This window comes from Xenopus laevis, chromosome 8S, assembly GCF_017654675.1.
Source record: "Xenopus laevis strain J_2021 chromosome 8S, Xenopus_laevis_v10.1, whole genome shotgun sequence".
Classification (NCBI taxonomy): Eukaryota; Metazoa; Chordata; class Amphibia; order Anura; family Pipidae; genus Xenopus; species Xenopus laevis.
Genome location: NC_054386.1, coordinates 80,305,998 through 80,325,128, shown reverse-complemented (window position 1 = coordinate 80,325,128; position 19,131 = coordinate 80,305,998). Strand labels below are relative to the sequence as shown.

The following is a 19,131-nucleotide window of genomic DNA, read 5'->3' as shown; positions in this document are numbered from 1 at the left end:
TTCACATATTTTACCTTATAATTTTGCCTTAGTGTCCTTAAAAACCTCTGTTTTCCCCTGTGAATGTGACTTTTCCCACATTTAAATTTTTTCTACAGAATAACCCTGATTTTACATACCCCCATTTTATATTTTCCTGAATGTTACCTTTTTTTACTGTCCCCCGAAAAACATATACTATATAAGGAGGGTTTGTCTGTATATAGTTTAGCATTAGTGATGTGTGGGCCAGCCCAATACCCCCATGTCCTCTTCGCGGGTGGTGGTGTGTGTGCTCTTCTCCTGCTCTCCCTGCCTGCCACCTCCAAATGCCGGCCTCCGACTTTCGGCTTTATAGCTGCGCGCCTGCACGCTCCGTCCCTTTTGTGATGTCATCGGCGAGGGTCTATAAAAGGAACCCGGAAGTTGGATGTGGGCGGGGGCGGGCTGAGGGAGGGCGGCCCAGGCCTAGGGTGGCAAGATTTTAGGGGCAAAATGCCACCCTGCCACATCAAAATTGGGTTAAAAGCACTGGGGAATGCAGGGTATTTTATTTGTATTTTTAAATCTCCCGTGCTCCAATCCCCAGTGATTCGTAGCCTATGAAATAATTTTGCATGCACGCAAAGGACAGGGGTGGGGGGTGGTCAAAACAAGATGGTGACAAGGGCCTAGGGGCGCCTGTTGGTTAAATCTGGGCCTGCTAACAGAATGTGGTAGACAGAAGGCACTTAGCTTCAAAATGTATATCGTATGTATATTGTGGATTTCTACTCACACTTATTAACTGTAATTTGTGAAGCCAGTATTTATTGATCATTGCCATAGTTGTCATCCTTGGGGTTGCTGAAGTAGTTTATAGCTGCCAAATAACACTTTGGCCTTTGTAAAGAGAGTTTTGCTATTTCAAAAAACGATATCATTAAATCAGGCAGGTGTATTGTTGATAGTCTTCTACATGCTTGTAAAGGGGAACTATCGCGAAAATGAACATTTAACATAAACTTCCTCATACTGAACTAAGAAACTTTATAAATACAATCAATTAATTATGCTGCATGGTTTCTGAAATAATCAAGTTATATTCACTATTCCTCTCTCAGCAATGGTTTCTCTTCATTCTGTCTCCATGCAGGAGTTGGGTGTCAGATCCAATATATCTTATATGGGGGCTCCTTTTGCCTAGAAGATGTAGTAGAGCTCACTCTATTAAAATCACCAAAATCCTGTCTCTACATGCAGGATTTGTGCAAAAGGCAGTCATTTTGTTAGGTTTTGTTTGTACTGGAATTGAGTAATACATGTTCTAGACAAAAGGAGCCCCCCCCTATAAGATATATTAGATCATTCATCTGACACCCAACTCCTGAATGAAGACGGAATTTGGAGAAACAGAAAGAGGAATTGATTGTATTTAGAATATTTCTTATTTCAGTATGCTGAAGCTTCATTTTCGAGATTGTCCCCCTTTAAGCTGTGATATTGCATAACAAGAACTGTGTCATAGGGGCAGATTTATCAAAGGTCGAAGTGAAATAAAAAAAATTCGAATTTCAAGCTAATTATTGTGTACTTTGACTAGTCCACATTCGATTCAAATTTGTAATATATGTGTACCTTGCTAAAGGTTCAGGTCTGAAGCATTGGTATAATGCCTTAAGTATGCAAAGAAGGTATTGACTTGATGGAAAGAGCTGTTCTTTGCTTTTAAACTAAATTAAACTTTTAAAATAGTTCTTAAATGAAAAAATAGATGAAAAAAACCCAAATTATTACAAATCTGGATACAAATATACCCCTGAACTGGTTAAGTGTTACTTAACTGGGAATCATCTATTACGTTCCCTTGGATGCCTTTGTATTCTGTCCTCTTATTTGCATATTGTTTTTAATGCCCTTCCCCTGTTATACTCTATTGGTTAATTAATGTATTTTGGTGATTGGTGGGTTTAGGCAGGGTCAGACTGGACATTGGGGGGCCCACCCAGTTTCAAATCTCTGGGGGCTCCATGCGCGCATGCGCCAACTCTGGGCCCCCGTGCACAGGCGCAAACGACAGCATTCGTGTGCAAACTCTTTAGCGGTGCACATGCGTAAAAGCTGGCACATCGTGCAGATCTCGGTGCGCATTAGCGAGGTGTGGCGCTCGCCGCCACTGTTTGTTTTTTTGGGGGGCCCAGCAGATTGGGGGAGGAGGTCAGGGCTGACGGGGGCCCACGAGGGCCGGGGCGCACCGGGTTTTTTCCCGGTGTCCCGCCTGCCAAGTCAGGCCCTGGGTTTAGGGTGTATATCTGGTATACCGCTATGTGTTCTTGTACAGCCTTTGATTAAGTGCCCACTGCCACGAAACAAATAAGGCTATGTATTTATCTATTGTGTGGCCTAAATAAAGTTCTCAGTTATTTTACAAGCCTGTTTGTGGGATCTGTAAGTGCCTGCCGTTTTTCTTCGTAAGTTTTTGTCATGGGTTAAACTATAATCAATTTGTCTAATTCTTTAAAGGGATATTTTCATGAGAAAAAAATGTTTTTCCAAAATGGATCAGTTAATAGTGCTGCTTCAGCAGAATTCTGCACTGAAATCCATTTCTCAAAAGAGCAAACAGATTTTTTTATATTTAATTTTGAAATCTGACATGGGGCTAGACATTTTGTCAATTACATGTGACTTTAGGAGAGAAATGCTTTCTGGCAGGCTGCTGTTTTTCCTTCTCAATGTAACTGAATGTGTCTCAGTGGGACATGGGTTTTTACTATTGAGTGATATTCTTAGATCTACCAGGCAGCTGTTATCTTGTTTTAGGGAACTGTTATCTGGTTACCATCCCATTGTTCTTTTGTTTGGCTGCTGGGGGGGGGTTGATATCACTCCAACTTGCAGTACAGCAGTAAAGAGTGATTGAAGTTTATCAGAGCACAAGTCACATGACTTGGTGCAGCTGGGAAATTGACAATATGTCTAGCTCCAGATTTCAAAATTGAATATACAGTAAAAAAAAATCTGTTTGCTCTTTTGAGAAATGGATTTCACTGCAGAATTCTGCTAGAGCATGGGGTTTTCCCATGACAGTATCCCTTTAACTTCTGTAAGTGCTGTTTTAAATGTGGAAATATGTTTAAAAAAATATATTAATCATAGTTGCTATACCATGAGCAGTCTGGTGTAATGTTTGTAGTTAAATTCTGAAGTGCTAGAGCTGTTTCTTTCCTTTTTTCTGAAGCAAAATATGTCATCTGTTATGTATTTAGGGATGATACACTTTGATTTTGACTAAAAGCTTGTATTTCAGTGTTACTGCTCCATAGATCCTCGCTGTGTTGCTTTTTGAAGATTTGTACAGATCTGAAGCATCACAGGTAAATCTGGCTTTCCTGTTGGACAGCCCTTGGCACATCAGACTTTGCCAATTGTTAAACTGGTCCTAAAGGAATTAAATATTTATAAATGTCAGGGTTTGTCTGTACAAAGTAGGCAGTTACATTACAGTTAAGATATAAAGGAAATACAAATAAAAAATTAACAATTTGCACATTCTCCCAATACATTTTAATATGCACTGCCTGCATCTAAGGAGTGACTGATAGATCCGGCATATTTATATTCATAAAACAGACTATCCAGCATCATTTATCTGCCATAGAATATTTTCACATTCATTTATAGTAAACTCTGGATTTCTGTTTTTCCTTTGACAGTAATACATTTTTTTCTTCTTTGAGTCATGTCATATTTGGAGAAGCAGGAATATTTTTACACATTCTAATTCTTGATATTTTATTGATACAGTGTTCATTTATTAAATTCTCATTATGAAATTATCTGCATATCTGGCATAATAGTTTGCTTTGAAACCCTCCTGGGTTATATAGTCTCGTTTTTAATATACAATATATCCTTTGTGTTTTAGTGTTGTTAATAGTAAGTTTTTAAGAGGTGTACCAAGAGGTGTACCATGTAAGCTATTGAAGATATTGGAACATATATGATTAATTACTAAAACTAGTCTTTTACTCACTGTTTGACAAAAAAAAAATTAGACCAAACTCCCAAACCTGATTCCCCTTTATTTACTAATAGAAGTTCTTTATAAATTTGCTTAGAAAAAATATTGCGTCAAAATCAAATCGTAGAACTGTTTTTAAATCGACGCTCCGAAAACCCAACAACTCAAATTGGCACGTAAAAAACGAAAATCTAAATCTCTAGTGGTTGTTCTGAGCCCTGTGCTTGGCACCCACATTCCACCTCTTCTGTGGAGCTAAAGCACTCAGAACCAATAGAACCGTATAGTGGGTTTCACACGTAAATAAAAACATACAGGGCACATTTATCAAAATCCTAGTTCTCACAATTTTCTGAAAACGACTCTGACCAAATCCACACAGATTTCCCGCCCCCTATCAATAATTTTTCTAAAATTTCTTGTGTGGGAAAAAACTTGATAAAATAGTGAAAATTCCAAATACCATGACTTTTGGGTTTGATGCCCGAATACCGCAACTTTTTCGGAAACACAGCGCAAATCAGGTTATCTTCTAGACATCTGCCATTGACTTCTACATGAACTGGCAGGTCTGAATTGAAGTACTTTTTTATTCGGAATTTTAACACCATTGGATTTTATTAAATCATGAAAAATTCAAGGTTTTTTTTCCAAGAAAAAAGGGTGTTTTCCTCTTTAAAAGAACAATCAGAAATCATACTTTAATAAATTACCCGCACCGTGTCTGTAAAACAATAAGGAAAACATTGTCACTTCCAGGTACATCACAGGGCCACCAGCCCACCTACATTACAACAGGCAGTTAATTAAACATATCCTCATTAACATATTACAGGATTTATAAAACTGGAAGGAAAAGAAGCATAGCTGAAATATATGACACATTACCATATAACAATCTCAGCACAGTACAATAGGCAGATCACAACAATCAGGTGGCAGTGCGAGGATTAAATCACACAGCTTTTTTCCACAGCAGACATTTTAGATACATATGCTCTGCCAGTCTGCCTCCATTACAATTCTCCATTACAAACTGGCAGTGCACACTATAAAAACTGCTAAAAGCATGAAGTTGCTATAGTTGAAGGTAAACAGGTCGCTTCAGCAAAGAAATCATGTAAACATTAAATAAACCCAATAAACGGGTGTTGTTTCCAATAAGGATTAAATATATCTTAGTTGGGATCAAGTAAAAGCTACTGTTTTCTTATTACAGAGAAAAAGAATATACTTTTAAAAAATGTGGATTATTTGATTATAATGGAGTTTATGCGAGATGGCCTTTCTGTAATTTGGAGCTTTCTGGGTTTCCAGATAACGGCTCTCAGACCTGTATATTGGTACATTCCAAATGATTTTTCCTATCAGGAGTTTAACCTCTGGCAGATCAGAGATATTTGGCAAATATTCATATATTTAAGTTAACTGTGTTACACTGAGGGACATACCATCTAGCGGTTACAGCTCATACTTGCACATGAAGATTTTATCCCTATTAGATCCACTGAGACGTATATGAAATATTTCCATTCATTTATATTCCCTCACTTTTCTGCCCCACAATAATTGAAAGTATTAGTACAGTGATGCTGGGGTTGTTAATGCTATGTTTGGCACTTCTGAAATGTTTCCTCAATGGACGTTCTGTTTTGCTGTTGTTAACAATGAATCTGTGCCTTCTTATTCTGTTTCTAAGGGGAAGATTTGCCTTTCTTTGTATTTGAGTATAAGACCAGGGGGCAGATTTCCTAAAGGGCGAAGTGGCTAACGCTAGCGCCAATTCAGTAGCGTTACCGCCCACAGGGACTTGGCTGATTTCCTAACGGGCGCAGGCGTTATTTCACTAGCGAAGGGGATAGACGCTAGATTGCTTCGCACTCTAACGCCAGTCGTATTTTCGCTCTGGCGAATGAACCTTACTCCGCAAATTCACTAAGATGCGCATTTTACTGAACATTACCTCATTCGCCAGACTTGCCTTCGCAGCTCAGACCAGATGAAGTGCAATGGAGTGCATAGATCTTCCTCAATTTTTAGTGCAAATTTTTTCTAAGTCCCAAAAAACACTGGTGTCTTCCTTTTTTCTGAGTGATAGCCTGCAAAGGTCCGCAAAAATCTTTTTGGGTAACCGGGTTCCCCCCCTACATTTCCTAACATATGGAACATAAACTATACACTGGGCTCATGTGCAGGGAAATATAACAACTTTATTTTATTTATTAAGGTTCCCTGGACTTGTGTAGTGTAATGTATTTGCTGCAACATATACGTCCATGTAACTTTATCATTTCCCAAATTAGGCAAGGCTAGCGCATCTTTGCTTTGATTGCCTATGTAATGCTAGCGAAAATTTGCCAACGTTCACCGCTCTGGGCGCAACTTTGCGATGGCTGTGAAGCAGTCGCTGGCGAATTTTTGCCGTTTAGGGAATTTGCCCCCAGCACGGGGAGGCCCATTTATCAAAGTCCAAATTTATCTCATTATTTTCTGAAAACTACTCCCACCAAATCCGCACAGGTTTTTCCCCCCTTATTTATCAATTTTCACGAAAATTTCCTGTGTGGGAAAAGACCTGAAAAATTCGGATCATACAAATTTTTCAGATTTTCCAAACAAAACCCAGTGCAGATCAAGATATCTTTGAGACTTCTCCCATTGACTTATATGCAACCTTGGCAGGTCTGAGATGCCAGATTTTCAGATTTGGACTTTTTCTATCCTCTGGCTATAATTAATCCTGAAAAATTTGAGGTTTTTTTTCCACTAAAAACTCTGATTTTATTGTAAAAAAAGTCTGGCATTTGAACTTTAATAAATAACCCCCTAGTTGTGCCTAAAAGGGAATGTACCATCATCTTTTGGGGAACTGTTAAATATTCTATGGGGTAAATTTATCAAAGAGTGAAGTTCTGCCACTAGAGTGAAATTCCGCAGCTCTCCATTCATTTCTATGGGATTTTGAAAGGCGTATTTATCAATGGGTGAAAGTGAAATTTCACCCTTTGATAAATACTCCTTTAAAAACCCATAGAAATGAATGGGAAGTGGCGGAATTTCACTCTAGTGGCGGAACTTCACTATTAACTTCACTCTTTGATAAATATACCCCTATATGTATAAGACAGGTCCAGGATTATATTTTGGAGTTACAGTTACAGTTAATCAGTGCAAATTTGTGTTTCAGCACTTCATTTTAAATGGCAAGTAATACAATCAAGAATTGGTGCCTGTACACAAGTGTATGATTTACACATTAATCACTGTTTAAAACAAAGTGGAGTTTGTATCTGTATATGGGTCACACCTGTATTTCATACCACTTTCCAGTACTGCCTATGACAACTCAGCATTATTCTCCTTGGTGGTAAATGTGGCTTACACAGATATCTAGTCCAGTATTTATATTTGTGCCTTTCAAAACAGATTGATCCACTGTACAGAATCCCACATGTAATAGAATAGAGGCAAGCACGCTGGCATTTCAATGGGGAATTACAGCCTTTCCATTAAAGGAAAACTATACCCCCAAAATGAATACTTAAGCAACAGATAGTTTATATCAAATTGAATGACATATTAAAGAATCTTACCAAACTGGAATATATATTTACATAAATATTGCCCTTTTACATCTCTTGCCTTGAACCACCATTTCGTGACTCTATCTGTGCTGCCTCAGAGATCACCTGACCAGAAATACTACAACACTAAGGGGCAGATTTACAAAATTCGAGTGAAGAATTCGAATGTAAAAAAATTCGAATTTCGAAGTATTTTTTGGGTACTTCGACCATCGAATTGGTTAAATTCGATCGAATTCGATCGAATTCGAACTATTCGAACGATTCGAAGTAAAAATCGTTCGACTATTCGACCATTCGATAATCGAAGTACTGTCTCTTTAAAAAATACTTTGACCACCTACTTCGGTAGATAAAACCTACCGAAGTCAATGTTAGCCTATGGGGAAGGTCCCCATAGGCTTGCCTGTGATTTTTTGATCGAAGGATTTTCCTTCGATCGTTGGATTAAAATCCTTCGAATCGTTCGATTCGAAGGATTTAATCGTTCGATCGATCGCAGGATTTGCGCAAAATCGTTCGACTTCGATATTCGAAGTCGAGCGATTTTAGTTCCCAGTCGAATATCGAGGGTTAATGAATCGGCCCCTAACTGTAACAGGAAGAAGTGAGGAAGCAAAAGGCAGAACTCTGTCTGTTAATTGGCTCATGTGACCTTACATGTGGTTTGTATGTGTGCACAGTGAATCTTGCGATCTCAGGGGGCGGCCCTTATTTTTTAAAATGGTAATTTTCTATTTATGATTACCCAATGGCACATACTACTAGAAAAGTATATTATGATGATAATGGTTCATTTACATGAAGCAGGGTTTTACACATGAGCTGTTTTACTCAGTATCTTTTAATAGAGACCTACATTGTTTGGGGGGTATAGTTTTCCTTTAAAATATTTTATTGTAAGTTATACTGTGCAAACAATGTGTTGCATTATTCAGTGTGCCCCAGCCCATAGGGACACTGATAGTGCCTGTGTATGTGAAGATTGAGTTACTGTTTTGTGCAAAGGGTTCTCTGGTATCTGTAGTATTATAGCGGTTCTGGGACTCTGCTTAGTGCAGCAATTAGAGATGGACCATAACTCAGTTTTGAGTTCTTATTGTGTTAGGGGGTATATCTTATCTCATTTCTCTCAATCATTGTATTGTTGGATTGTGAAAGAGGATTGATGGCTTAAGGTGATTAGAAATGAGCAGAACTGTCTCAGGTAATGGGAAATTATAAGATATGCCCAACGCCCATGCTTAGATGATTCCTCTCATTGTAGAAAGTGTGCCAATTCTACAAGAGTTCAGGCGCGGATTTCTCCTCACGGCGCCCTGAGGCCAGCGCCCTCCTGCACCCCCTCCTTCCCGCAAGATTGTGCGCATGGGCATTTTTTGACACTGGAGCACTAAAGGGCAAAATTACTAAAGGGCGAAGTGACTAATGCTGGCGAAAATTCGCCAGTGTGACGTCATTTCAGGACTTCGCCGATTTACTAACGGGCTCTGGCGTAAATTTGCTAGCGAAGGAAATAGACTGTATCGCTACTTCGAACTCTAATGTCTTGCAAATTTTCGCTCTGGCGAATGGACGTAACTAAGCAAATTCACTAAGATGCAGATTTTAATGAACGTTACCTCTTGCGCCAGACTTTCCTTCACCACCTCAGACCAGGCGAAGTGCAATAGAGTAGATAGGACTTCCTCAAAAAAAATGCTGGCGACTTTTCATTTTTCAGGGTGATATGCTGCAAAAGAGCATAAATTTGTTTTAGGGTACCCGGCTTCCACCCTACATTTCCTTACATATGGCACATAAACTATACACTGGGCTCATGTGTAGGGCAATATAACAACTCTATTTTCTTTTTTTTCTATTTCTTCCCTGGGCTTGTGTAGTGTAATGTATTTGCTGCAACACATACATCCATTGAAATTTAACTTCCCGCCGTGTGCAAATTAGACAACGCTAGTGCAACTTCGTTTTGCTTGCCAAATTAACGCTAGCGAAACTTCGTTATCATTCGGAGCCCTGGACTCAACTTTGCATTTTAGTGAATTAGCGTTGTCCTGGCGAATTTTCCGGAGGTTAGTGAATTTGCCCCTAAGCGTCTATAGCGCATAGTGCTCCAGAACAGAGCAAACTACCGATGCGGCTAGGCGGCATGCCGCCCCTTAATTAATGTTTCGCCGCAAATCCGGGCCTAGAATGTTGACTGTTGAGCCTGTCAGATTTCATGGAACTTACGAGTGAAATAAATCAGCTATCCCTAGTCAGTGGCTCGCAAGCATTTCTCAAGCCAGTTTTTGAAATTTACTGGACTGTGTATATTGGGTATTACAACACAAAGGCCTTCCTGTATTTTATAATTACTACAAAGTTGAGTGTATTGTTTAATTCATTTCTGTAAGTGCAAGTAAGCAGTGGCTAATTATCTGAGCCATCTTTGGTAGAAGTCCTGCAAAGTTAGTAGTCTGATAACTGGTACCAGCCCCATGCTATCTATCTGTTATAGATGAACTATTTTAAAAAAGTCTTTTGGAGCCTAATGCTAAAGTTATTGATAGTTGGACAACCTTTTTGCATCTGCTAGTAATGTAAAGTATTGAATTTGATTTGAGGAGTATTTATTAAAGGTCAGATCTTAGTGGTTTTAGAGGTTCTGGAAACCACGACTAAACACACAAATGCTAAAACTGCTTACAGCTTCTTAATCTCGATAAGAGACAGACTGATACAATACAAGGTTCTTCATCAAGTTTACATAACCCCTCTTAAACTAAAAAAAAATTGGGAAAAGCCAAGATGATCTGTGCCCCCGATGTAAATCTCCAGGTGCTGATTTTATCCATATGATCTGGTCCTACCCTACAGTAAAGTTATCCTGGACCAAGGTAATGGAGACCCTAGCCGCTGAACTGGGCACCCACAGATAGTCCACCCGGTGGTATGCTTACTGGGAGTGATTGATGAGTTAATACCAACCAACACGGCTTGAACTCGGTTGCGCTCCCTCATGTTTTACGCAAAAAAAACAGTGATTATGCACTGGATGGGAAATACCCCTTCTACCATACCCTTCTCTCCCACTCGTTAAAGGGATACTGTCATGGGAAAAACGCATCAGTTAATAGTGCTGCTCCAGTAGTCTTCTGCACGGAAATCCAATTCTCAAAAGAGCAAACAGATTTTTCTATATTCAATTTTGAAATCTGACATGGGGCTAAACATATTGTCAGTTTCCCTGCTGCCCCAGTCATGTGACTTGTGCCTGCACTTTGGGATGGAACTACTTTCTGGCAGGCTGTTATATCTCCTACTTAATGTAACTGAATCAGTCTCAGTGGGACTTTGCTTTTACTATTGAGTATTGTTTTTATATCTACCAGGGAGCTGTTATCTTGTGTTAGGGAGCTGCTATTTGGTTACCTTCCCATTGTTCTATTGTTAGGCTGTGGGGGACGGGGGATGGAGGGGGTTGATATCACTCCAACTTGCAGTACAGCAGTAAAGAGTGACTGAAGTTTATCAGAGCACAAGTCACATGACTGGGGGCAGCTGGGAAACTGACAATATGTCTAGCCCCATGTCAGATTTCAAAATTGAATATAAAAAAAAATCTGTTTGCTCTTTTGAAAAATGGATTTCAGTCAGTGTCGGACTGGGATACCAGGGGCCCACCCAAAAACCTTAGACCAGGGGCCCACCATAAAATCTTAGACCAGGGGCCCACTCTCAGTACTAATATTCTTTATCTCCTCAATCAACCTCTATTCTGCTAGTTTGTTTTCTATCTATTTAGCCTCTTTGTTCTTATAGAATAGGAAAAGGCCATGAAATAGGCCAAATCTTTAGCAGCATGAGGGCCCACTGACACCTTGGCCCACCGGGAGTTTTCCTGGTATCCTTGTGGGCCAGTCCGACACTGATTTCAGTGCAGAATTCTGCTGGAGGAGCACTATTAACTGATTCATTTTGAAAAAAACATGTTTTCCCATGACAGTATCCCTTTAAGCTGACACAAGAGCTGAAGCTGAAACAAGAGGGGCAACAGACAAATTCAACAAGTGTGGGGGGCCTGGTGTGACCTAGACTCACTGGAACACATATGACCTACATTTATCTGCTTTGTATCTCTCATCTCCACATAGGCACTAACAGCTGTCAGGGACAATAACTTGTTGTGGGCAGATTTATTTAAAGTCGAAGTGAAAATATGAATGAAAAAAAAAATCGAATTTCAAACTAATTGTGTTCTTTGACTAGGGAATATTCCAAATTCGATTTGAATTTTAAAAAAATCCAAAATTCGAATATTGAAATTTATCATGTACTGTCTCTTTAAAATTCAACGTTGAATTAGATCAAATGCACTATTATTTTGATTCCTACGATTTCTAATTCAATTGAATACAGACTATTCACCCAAATAAAAAAACTTTGACTTTTTACATTTCGGTTGGTCTTTATTATTCGAATTTCGAAGTTATGGAAGTACAAAACAAACTCCCATCACTTCGAAATGTGACCCTTGATAAATCTGCCCCAAAGTGTAACTATTGTAATCAATCACAACTGAAAAATGTCTATTATTTTCTGTTTTGGAGTTTTTTTTTGTGTTGTAAAAACAATAAAATTTATCTTTAAAAAATATGGTTTAATATGATCAGCATACCTCCCATTGACGTCTACAGCACCTAGACAACTTTTACTTTGTGAAGTTTGGCATGAAAGGCTTCAGTGTTTTTTTATACTTAGGGGCAGATTTATTAAGGGTGGAATTGAAAATTCAATTCAAGATCAAAACTGTCACATTCCACTAGGGAGTTATCCAAACTCGATTCGAGTTTTTTAAAAAAAATTCTAATTCTAATTTTGAGATTTATCATACTCTGGCTCTTTAAGAATTTGAATTCCACTATTTGCCACCTAAAACCTGCTGAATTACTGTTCAAGTCAATGGGAGAGCTCCAGGGATCAATTTGCAGCCTTCCTGACACTAGAGTTTTTTCTGAAAAACTCAAATCGAGTTTGATTGAATTTGATTAGAGTTTTTGGGTCGTTTAATTTAGTCTGAGTTTTGCAAATTCGATTTTATTGATATTCATTAGAATTTTAGAGAGTTTAAAAAAACTAACATGAATTCGAAATTCGAGCCTTGATAAATGTGCTTCTTAATAAATGTTGAATATTTAGAACTTTTCAGAAATATAGTTATGCCACACATTGTTTGTGATTTCTGGTAATAGCAATTTGATTGTTAGTAAATTGGCCCCTTAGCTTGCCATATAACTGAATGTAAAAATGCTACTTCACATTCAGATTAAGGGGCACATTTATCAAAGGTCGAGTTGAAATTCAAAGGAACCCCTCTTGTAAATTATAATGATATTATAAGTTACCAAGAAGTTTCATGACCATATAAAAACACAAGGCTGAATTTCAAGTGTTTTTATACAGGTCATTTAACTCCGAGGTAACTTCTAATATCCTCATATTTTGCAACAGGGGGTACCTTATTTATTATAATACAAAAAATTCAGTGAGTCATGTGACAGAAATGACATCACTACTCACCGTTTATAAGGATATAATTTACCGTATATACCCGTGTATAAGCCGAGTTTTTCAGCATCCAAAATGTGCTGAAAAAGTTTACCTCGGCTTATACTCGGGTCAGCGGTACCCGACTAGCTGAGATTGCAGTAACTTTTAATCATTCCTATACCAACAGTACACTTGGGGAGAGACTGCAATATCCCACAATGCCCTCTGTTGGTTATATGAAAGAATAACAGTGCGCCCTCTGTTGGTTGTATGAAAGAATAACAGTGACTGCAATATCACACAGCGCCATCTGTTGGTTGTATGAAAGAATAACAGTGACTGCAATATCACACAGCGCCATCTGTTGGTTGTATGAAAGAATAACAGTGACTGCAATATCACAGCGCCCTCTGTTGGTTATATGAAAGATTAACAGTGACTGCAATATCACACAGCGCCATCTGTTGGTTGTATGAAAGAATAACAGTGACTGCAATATCACACAGCGCCATCTGTTGGTTGTATGAAAGAATAACAGTGACTGCAATATCACACAGCGCCATCTGTTGGTTGTATGAAAGAATAACAGTGACTGCAATATCACACAGCGCCCTCTGTTGGTTATACAAAAGATTAACAGTGATGGCAATATCAAACAGCACCCTCTGCACATGGTAGTGGGACAGTGGGACAATGCACACAGTAATCCGTTTGGCAATTCTCTGTCACCATCAACTTTGCAAAGAAGTCCGGTTGATCGCTGGGGGGGTCGCTTTGGCAGAATGTGCGCTACTGGGAGACAGGGCTGTAGTTGTGTCTAGGCTTATACTAGAGTCAATAAGTTTTCCCAGTTTTCGTAGGTAAAATTAGGTACCTCGGCTTATACTCGGGTCGGCTTATACTCGAGTATATACGGTACAAGATATTCATGGCTTTTGTGTATTATATAACAATATAGATAGAAAGATAAAAAATATCATGTATACTCCATTTTTTGGAGAGTAAAGCCAACATTTCTTTTATGTCATGCCTGTTATTTACAAATAATGCAAATTCTCAGTAATCTTATCTTAATACTGAGTTTATTAAACATATTCAGAATAGCCCAAGGCAAACGTCTCATTCAGATCCAACACTGATTTCTCAGTGGTACGAACACCTACCAGGGGCTTCTGTTGCAGTTGTGGCAAGTTTATATTGTCACGTCTAGCAGGCAAGTCACAGATTGGATTTTGGAGCACATGGGAATACAGTGATGGGCATGTATACTAAATGGCATAGATAGAAAATGCTGCCTGGCAGCTGGCATACCGATCATAACATTTACTCCTAATTTGTCAGTGGTTGTCTGGTCAGTAAAAACTTATTCTAAGCCTTACAATAAACAATATTACAATATTTTGTCTCATGCATAGTTGTTTACTAGTGATGGGCGAATAAATTCGTCAGGAGTGAATTCACAGTGAATTTTCGCGTTTCACCCTCAGCAAATAAATTCGCTAAACTGCTGCGAAAATGTGCGGGCGTCAAAGAATTTTGGATGTGCGAAGGAAAAGTTGCTCGCAACAAAACCATTGTTCGACAAAGTTATTCGGACGCCCATTGACTTTAACGCCGTTGTCAAAATTTAAACGAATGTCAGAAATTACGCGGGCGTCAAAATTCGTATTTTGTGAATTTTTCGCTGTTTCACGAATTTCACAGGAAATTCACAATTTTTTTGGGTGAAACGGGATAAATTCACCCATCACTATTGTTTACCTTTTGTTTGAATATAATTCTTGGCAATAAATTAGGTGACCTTTTGCATCTGTGTTTTGCCAATGCAAGATTTACTACATGCAGTGCCATTTAACACTCTCTTTAATACTGTGAAGACCAAAGCATCTACGTTTAAAAAACTGACAGTGGAAAGTATGTTTCTACAGTATAGAGCAAGTAGTTAGAACATTTTCACCCATTAATTCAGATACTAGCAGAATCAAAAGTATAATATGGAAAGGATTGCCATAGACGCGTGGGGTGGTGTTGGGACAGTATTAAGTTTAGTAGGAATTGTAACACATATTAAAGTGAAGTCATTTGTGTCTTCCATGAGCACCTGCAGAGATGCAAATTGGCTATTAGTTGTTATAGTTAGTGATGGGCGAATAAATTCGGCAGGCGCAAATTCGCGTCAAACTTCCGCGTTCCGCCGCCAGTGAATGAATTCACGAAACTCCTGCAAAAATTCACCAGCAAAAATTTGCCGCCATCAAAAAAATATAGAACACTTGCCAAAAAAGTCGCTTGCATCAAAACTGCCGTGCATCAACACTACGCCAGTTGACTACGTCAACACTATGCCGGCATCAAAATTGACAAAAGCGTCAGAATTGATGTGGGCGTCAAAATTTGGGTTTCGCGGGAGAAATCCGCCCATCACTAGTTATAGTTAATTTTCCTATTTCAGTAACTTATCGAGGAATATTATACCCATGGGCGATTTACAGTGCTTTTATAACCCAGGAATGGGTCGTTCCTTCATCACCATCTCTGCATTAGGTGTTCTAGAATAGGGTACAGGGCAGGCTATTGTTTGCCAGTAGAATTAGAATTTTAATCTTTGACATGTTTCTGGGAAGTGCCAGGTACCAAAATGTAATTCTAAACTGTGAGCTTTTTATGCAAACACATAATTTAGGGGCCGATTCACTAACTTCGAGTGAAGGATTCGAAGTAAAAAAACTTCGAATTTTTGTGCTCCTCGACTATCGAATTGGCGTAATGATTCGAATAGATCGAGCGCAAAAACGCTGCGACTATTCGTCATTCGATAGTCGAAGTACTGGATCGAGCGCAAAAACGCTGCGACTATTCGCCCATTCGATAGTCGAAGTACTGTCTCTTTTAAAAATACTTCGACTGCCTACCGAATTGCTTTAAAAGCCTATGGGAAAGTCCCATAGGCTTGTTTTCCAAGTTTTTGATCGGATAAAAAGGCATTCGATCGAATGAAAATCCTTAGAGCGAATATTCGATCGAGCGCCTATTCGCCTGGCGAATATTCGCCAAATCGACTTTTCGCCAGCGCGTAAATTTGCCTGAATTACCTATTCGATTCTATTCGATTCTATTCCCCAGTCGAATTTCGAGAGATTTAACCCCTCGAAATTCGACCCTTGATGAATTTGCCCCTAAGTAGTTATTTTGAGTCAACCACTCTATTCAAACTGCACAAATAATGCACATTTTGCATACACAGTTCTCAAAATGTACAATTTGTGGAAATGACAAAACAGAAATTACAGGGGAGTTCATTGTCTATAATGCAAAATAATTTATTTTAGCCTTATTTGCCAGGTTTTAAAGACAAGTGTAAAGAAAATTTCTATTTCATCAAATTTTTGTGGAAACTTTTTTTTTTTGCTCCATGAATATCGCCAAACTCGTTTTTCTGACTTTGCCTGGTCCTTCTATATGTGAATTTAAACATATGCATGGACTGATTCCATATAAAAGCTGCTCCATAAATTCCATTTTAATTCTATACCCCCCACCCATATACATTTGATTATAAGTGTTGTCAGCCAGGGTGCAAAGTGCCTAAAAAAGGTATAAAAATACTGAATTGTGAATATTGTTTGCTATAATCCCTTTCCAAATCAGACACAGCTGCTGAGCTAGACCTGATATTATGAGGCTGTTGTGACTTATGTCTCCAGGTGTATATTTTTCCCCAAGGTAAAATATTGCTGATAATTGATTTTTTTTCCTGTTTTGTCCAAGCTGCAAAGATGCTCTTCTTATTTTATAAAAAGCTTGTGAAAAAGTTGACTCCTTTTCTGATAATATTACTTTCTAGTAATTATTACTTTATCAAGCATAAACTATAGCAGAGATATAGAACCTGAAACAGGTAATTTATATCCAAATAATTGACCTATAATATGATCCCATCAAAATGCCATATACATATCAGTAAACATTTCTTACATCTTTTACCTTGAGGCAATACTTTGTGATGTGTGCTCCTTCTCTGATCACCTGAATAAATATGGGTTCTAACAATAAGATGCGTGGGAGTAAAATACCTTACTCTGTTCAATTCAGTGGCTGGAAACTGGGTTGCCGATATTTTAAACTGTTACAATTTGATAACTTATTTGACATCATCAGAAAAGTATCTGAAACTATTGTATCAATACAATACCATTACAATCAATCCTGTCCCACACAATTATGCCTAGTAGAAGATAATTTTAAGGTGAGCTATCCCTTCTAAACATTCTTTTTATAATTGCTGCTTCTTTTCCTTTCTTAGGATAACAGTCGGCGGGTAGATAATGTCTTAAAGTTGTGGATTATTGAAGGCCGTGATCTTCCCCCCAAGAAGCGTTATTATTGTGAGCTCTGTTTGGATGATATTTTGTATGCCCGTACCACCAGTAAGCCTCGGGGTGAGACTGTCTTTTGGGGGGAACACTTTGAATTTAACAACCTTCCAGCTGTTCGGAACCTGCGCTTGCACCTCTACAAAGACACAGACAAGAAAAGGCGCAAGGAAAAGAGTAACTATGTGGGCATGGTGAACGTGCCTATTGCCAGCATCAGTGGGCGCCACTTTGTGGAACAGTGGTACCCAGTTTCTCAGCCCACATCCTACAAAGGGAAGAGCAGCTGTCCCTCCATTCGCCTAAAATCCCGATACCAAACCATGAGCATCCTCCCCATGGAGCTGTACAAGGAGTTTGCAGAGTATGTCACCAACAACTACCGAATGCTGTGCGCTGTACTGGAGCCTGTGCTAAGTGTGAAGAGCAAAGAGGAGGTTGCATGTGCTTTAGTGCATATACTGCAAAGCACAGGCAAGGCTAAGGTACATGGGTAATTGTGTGTCTAAGAAGCAGCATGTACTCTGCTTTATAATGCAGCTTGAGTATGTATAAATCAGCTGTAGACTTATGTACAATATAGCAAATTATTGAGAGAGTACACGGATAGGAATATTCATAGAATGTGACTAGTGATTTAGATTGAGTATTCACTGAGTTATTAATTACCAATTCACTATGCCTTCAGGGCAGGCCTGAGAGAATTTGTGCTTGGAATGGTTGATCAGCCACAGATGTGATGAATCACAAGGTATTGTTGTGTGACTGATAATCTACGGGTGTTTTCTGGGACTTTGATAGATGTATGCTTTTGATTAATCTTGAACAGGTGTTCTTCCAGTGACAAAAAGTATACATTATATTTTAAGGCAAGATATCTGCTGAGGCTATAACTTTTTTAATGTGGACTTACATTCATCAATACCATGTAGTATCCAACTGATCTGCCCACAGGCCAAATGGATGGATACTGTACAATGGGTCATACATGGTATCAGGGCCGCCATCAGAAATCGCAGGGCCCCATACAACAAAATTTCCTGGTCCCCCTGGGCTGCACCCAGCGCAAGCCCCACCTACAGGTCCGCCCTCCCCACCCCACAGGCCCGCCCCCAACCACACAGTAAAAAAATGAAAAAAATATTGGTGGCTAGGGTTCCCACATGTTAATAAAAAATAAAAAGATATTGATGGTCAGGGCCCCCCATAAAAAACCATTTGTGGCCAGGGCCCCCCATAAAAAAATATTGGTGGCTAGGACCCCACATGAGAAAAAAAAATTGGTGGCCAAAATTGGTGGCCAGGGTCCACCCCCACATTATGAGAAAATTGGTGGCCAGGGCCCCTTAAACATCCATGCCTTCCGGAAGTCAGCAGCTCTCCCGGGGGCCCGGCTAATCAAGTAACCGTGGCGTGGCCGGGCCCTCCTTACCCTCGGGGCCCCCTACAACTCTCCCCCCTGTCCCCCCTGATGGCTGCCCTGCATGGTATAGGCATCTATTTTGGCCAACAGCGTGAATGATTGGAACAGCAGTCAGTGAAGCGTAGCAGTGGCTCCTATTTAGAATACTGATCATCATTTATTATTAAATTATGTAGATGCAGCACTATAAGTTTCTGATGAACTTGATTCTCAAACTTTATAGGCATATTTATTTTA

The 19,131-nt window shown here is 39.1% G+C and overlaps 1 protein-coding gene across 9 annotated transcripts in view; it reads left to right on the top strand.

The window, feature by feature from the left end:
* The window catches only part of syngap1.S (synaptic Ras GTPase activating protein 1 S homeolog), a 138,575-nt gene that overhangs the window by 92,113 nt on the left and 27,331 nt on the right, over positions 1-19,131 (top strand). For all 9 annotated transcript variants that reach the window (XM_041575204.1, XM_041575205.1, XM_041575202.1 and 6 more), the window contains one exon: positions 17,402-17,956. In XM_041575204.1, the coding sequence (XP_041431138.1) occupies positions 17,402-17,956 (555 nt within the window). The remainder of the gene's footprint in view (positions 1-17,401; positions 17,957-19,131) is intronic.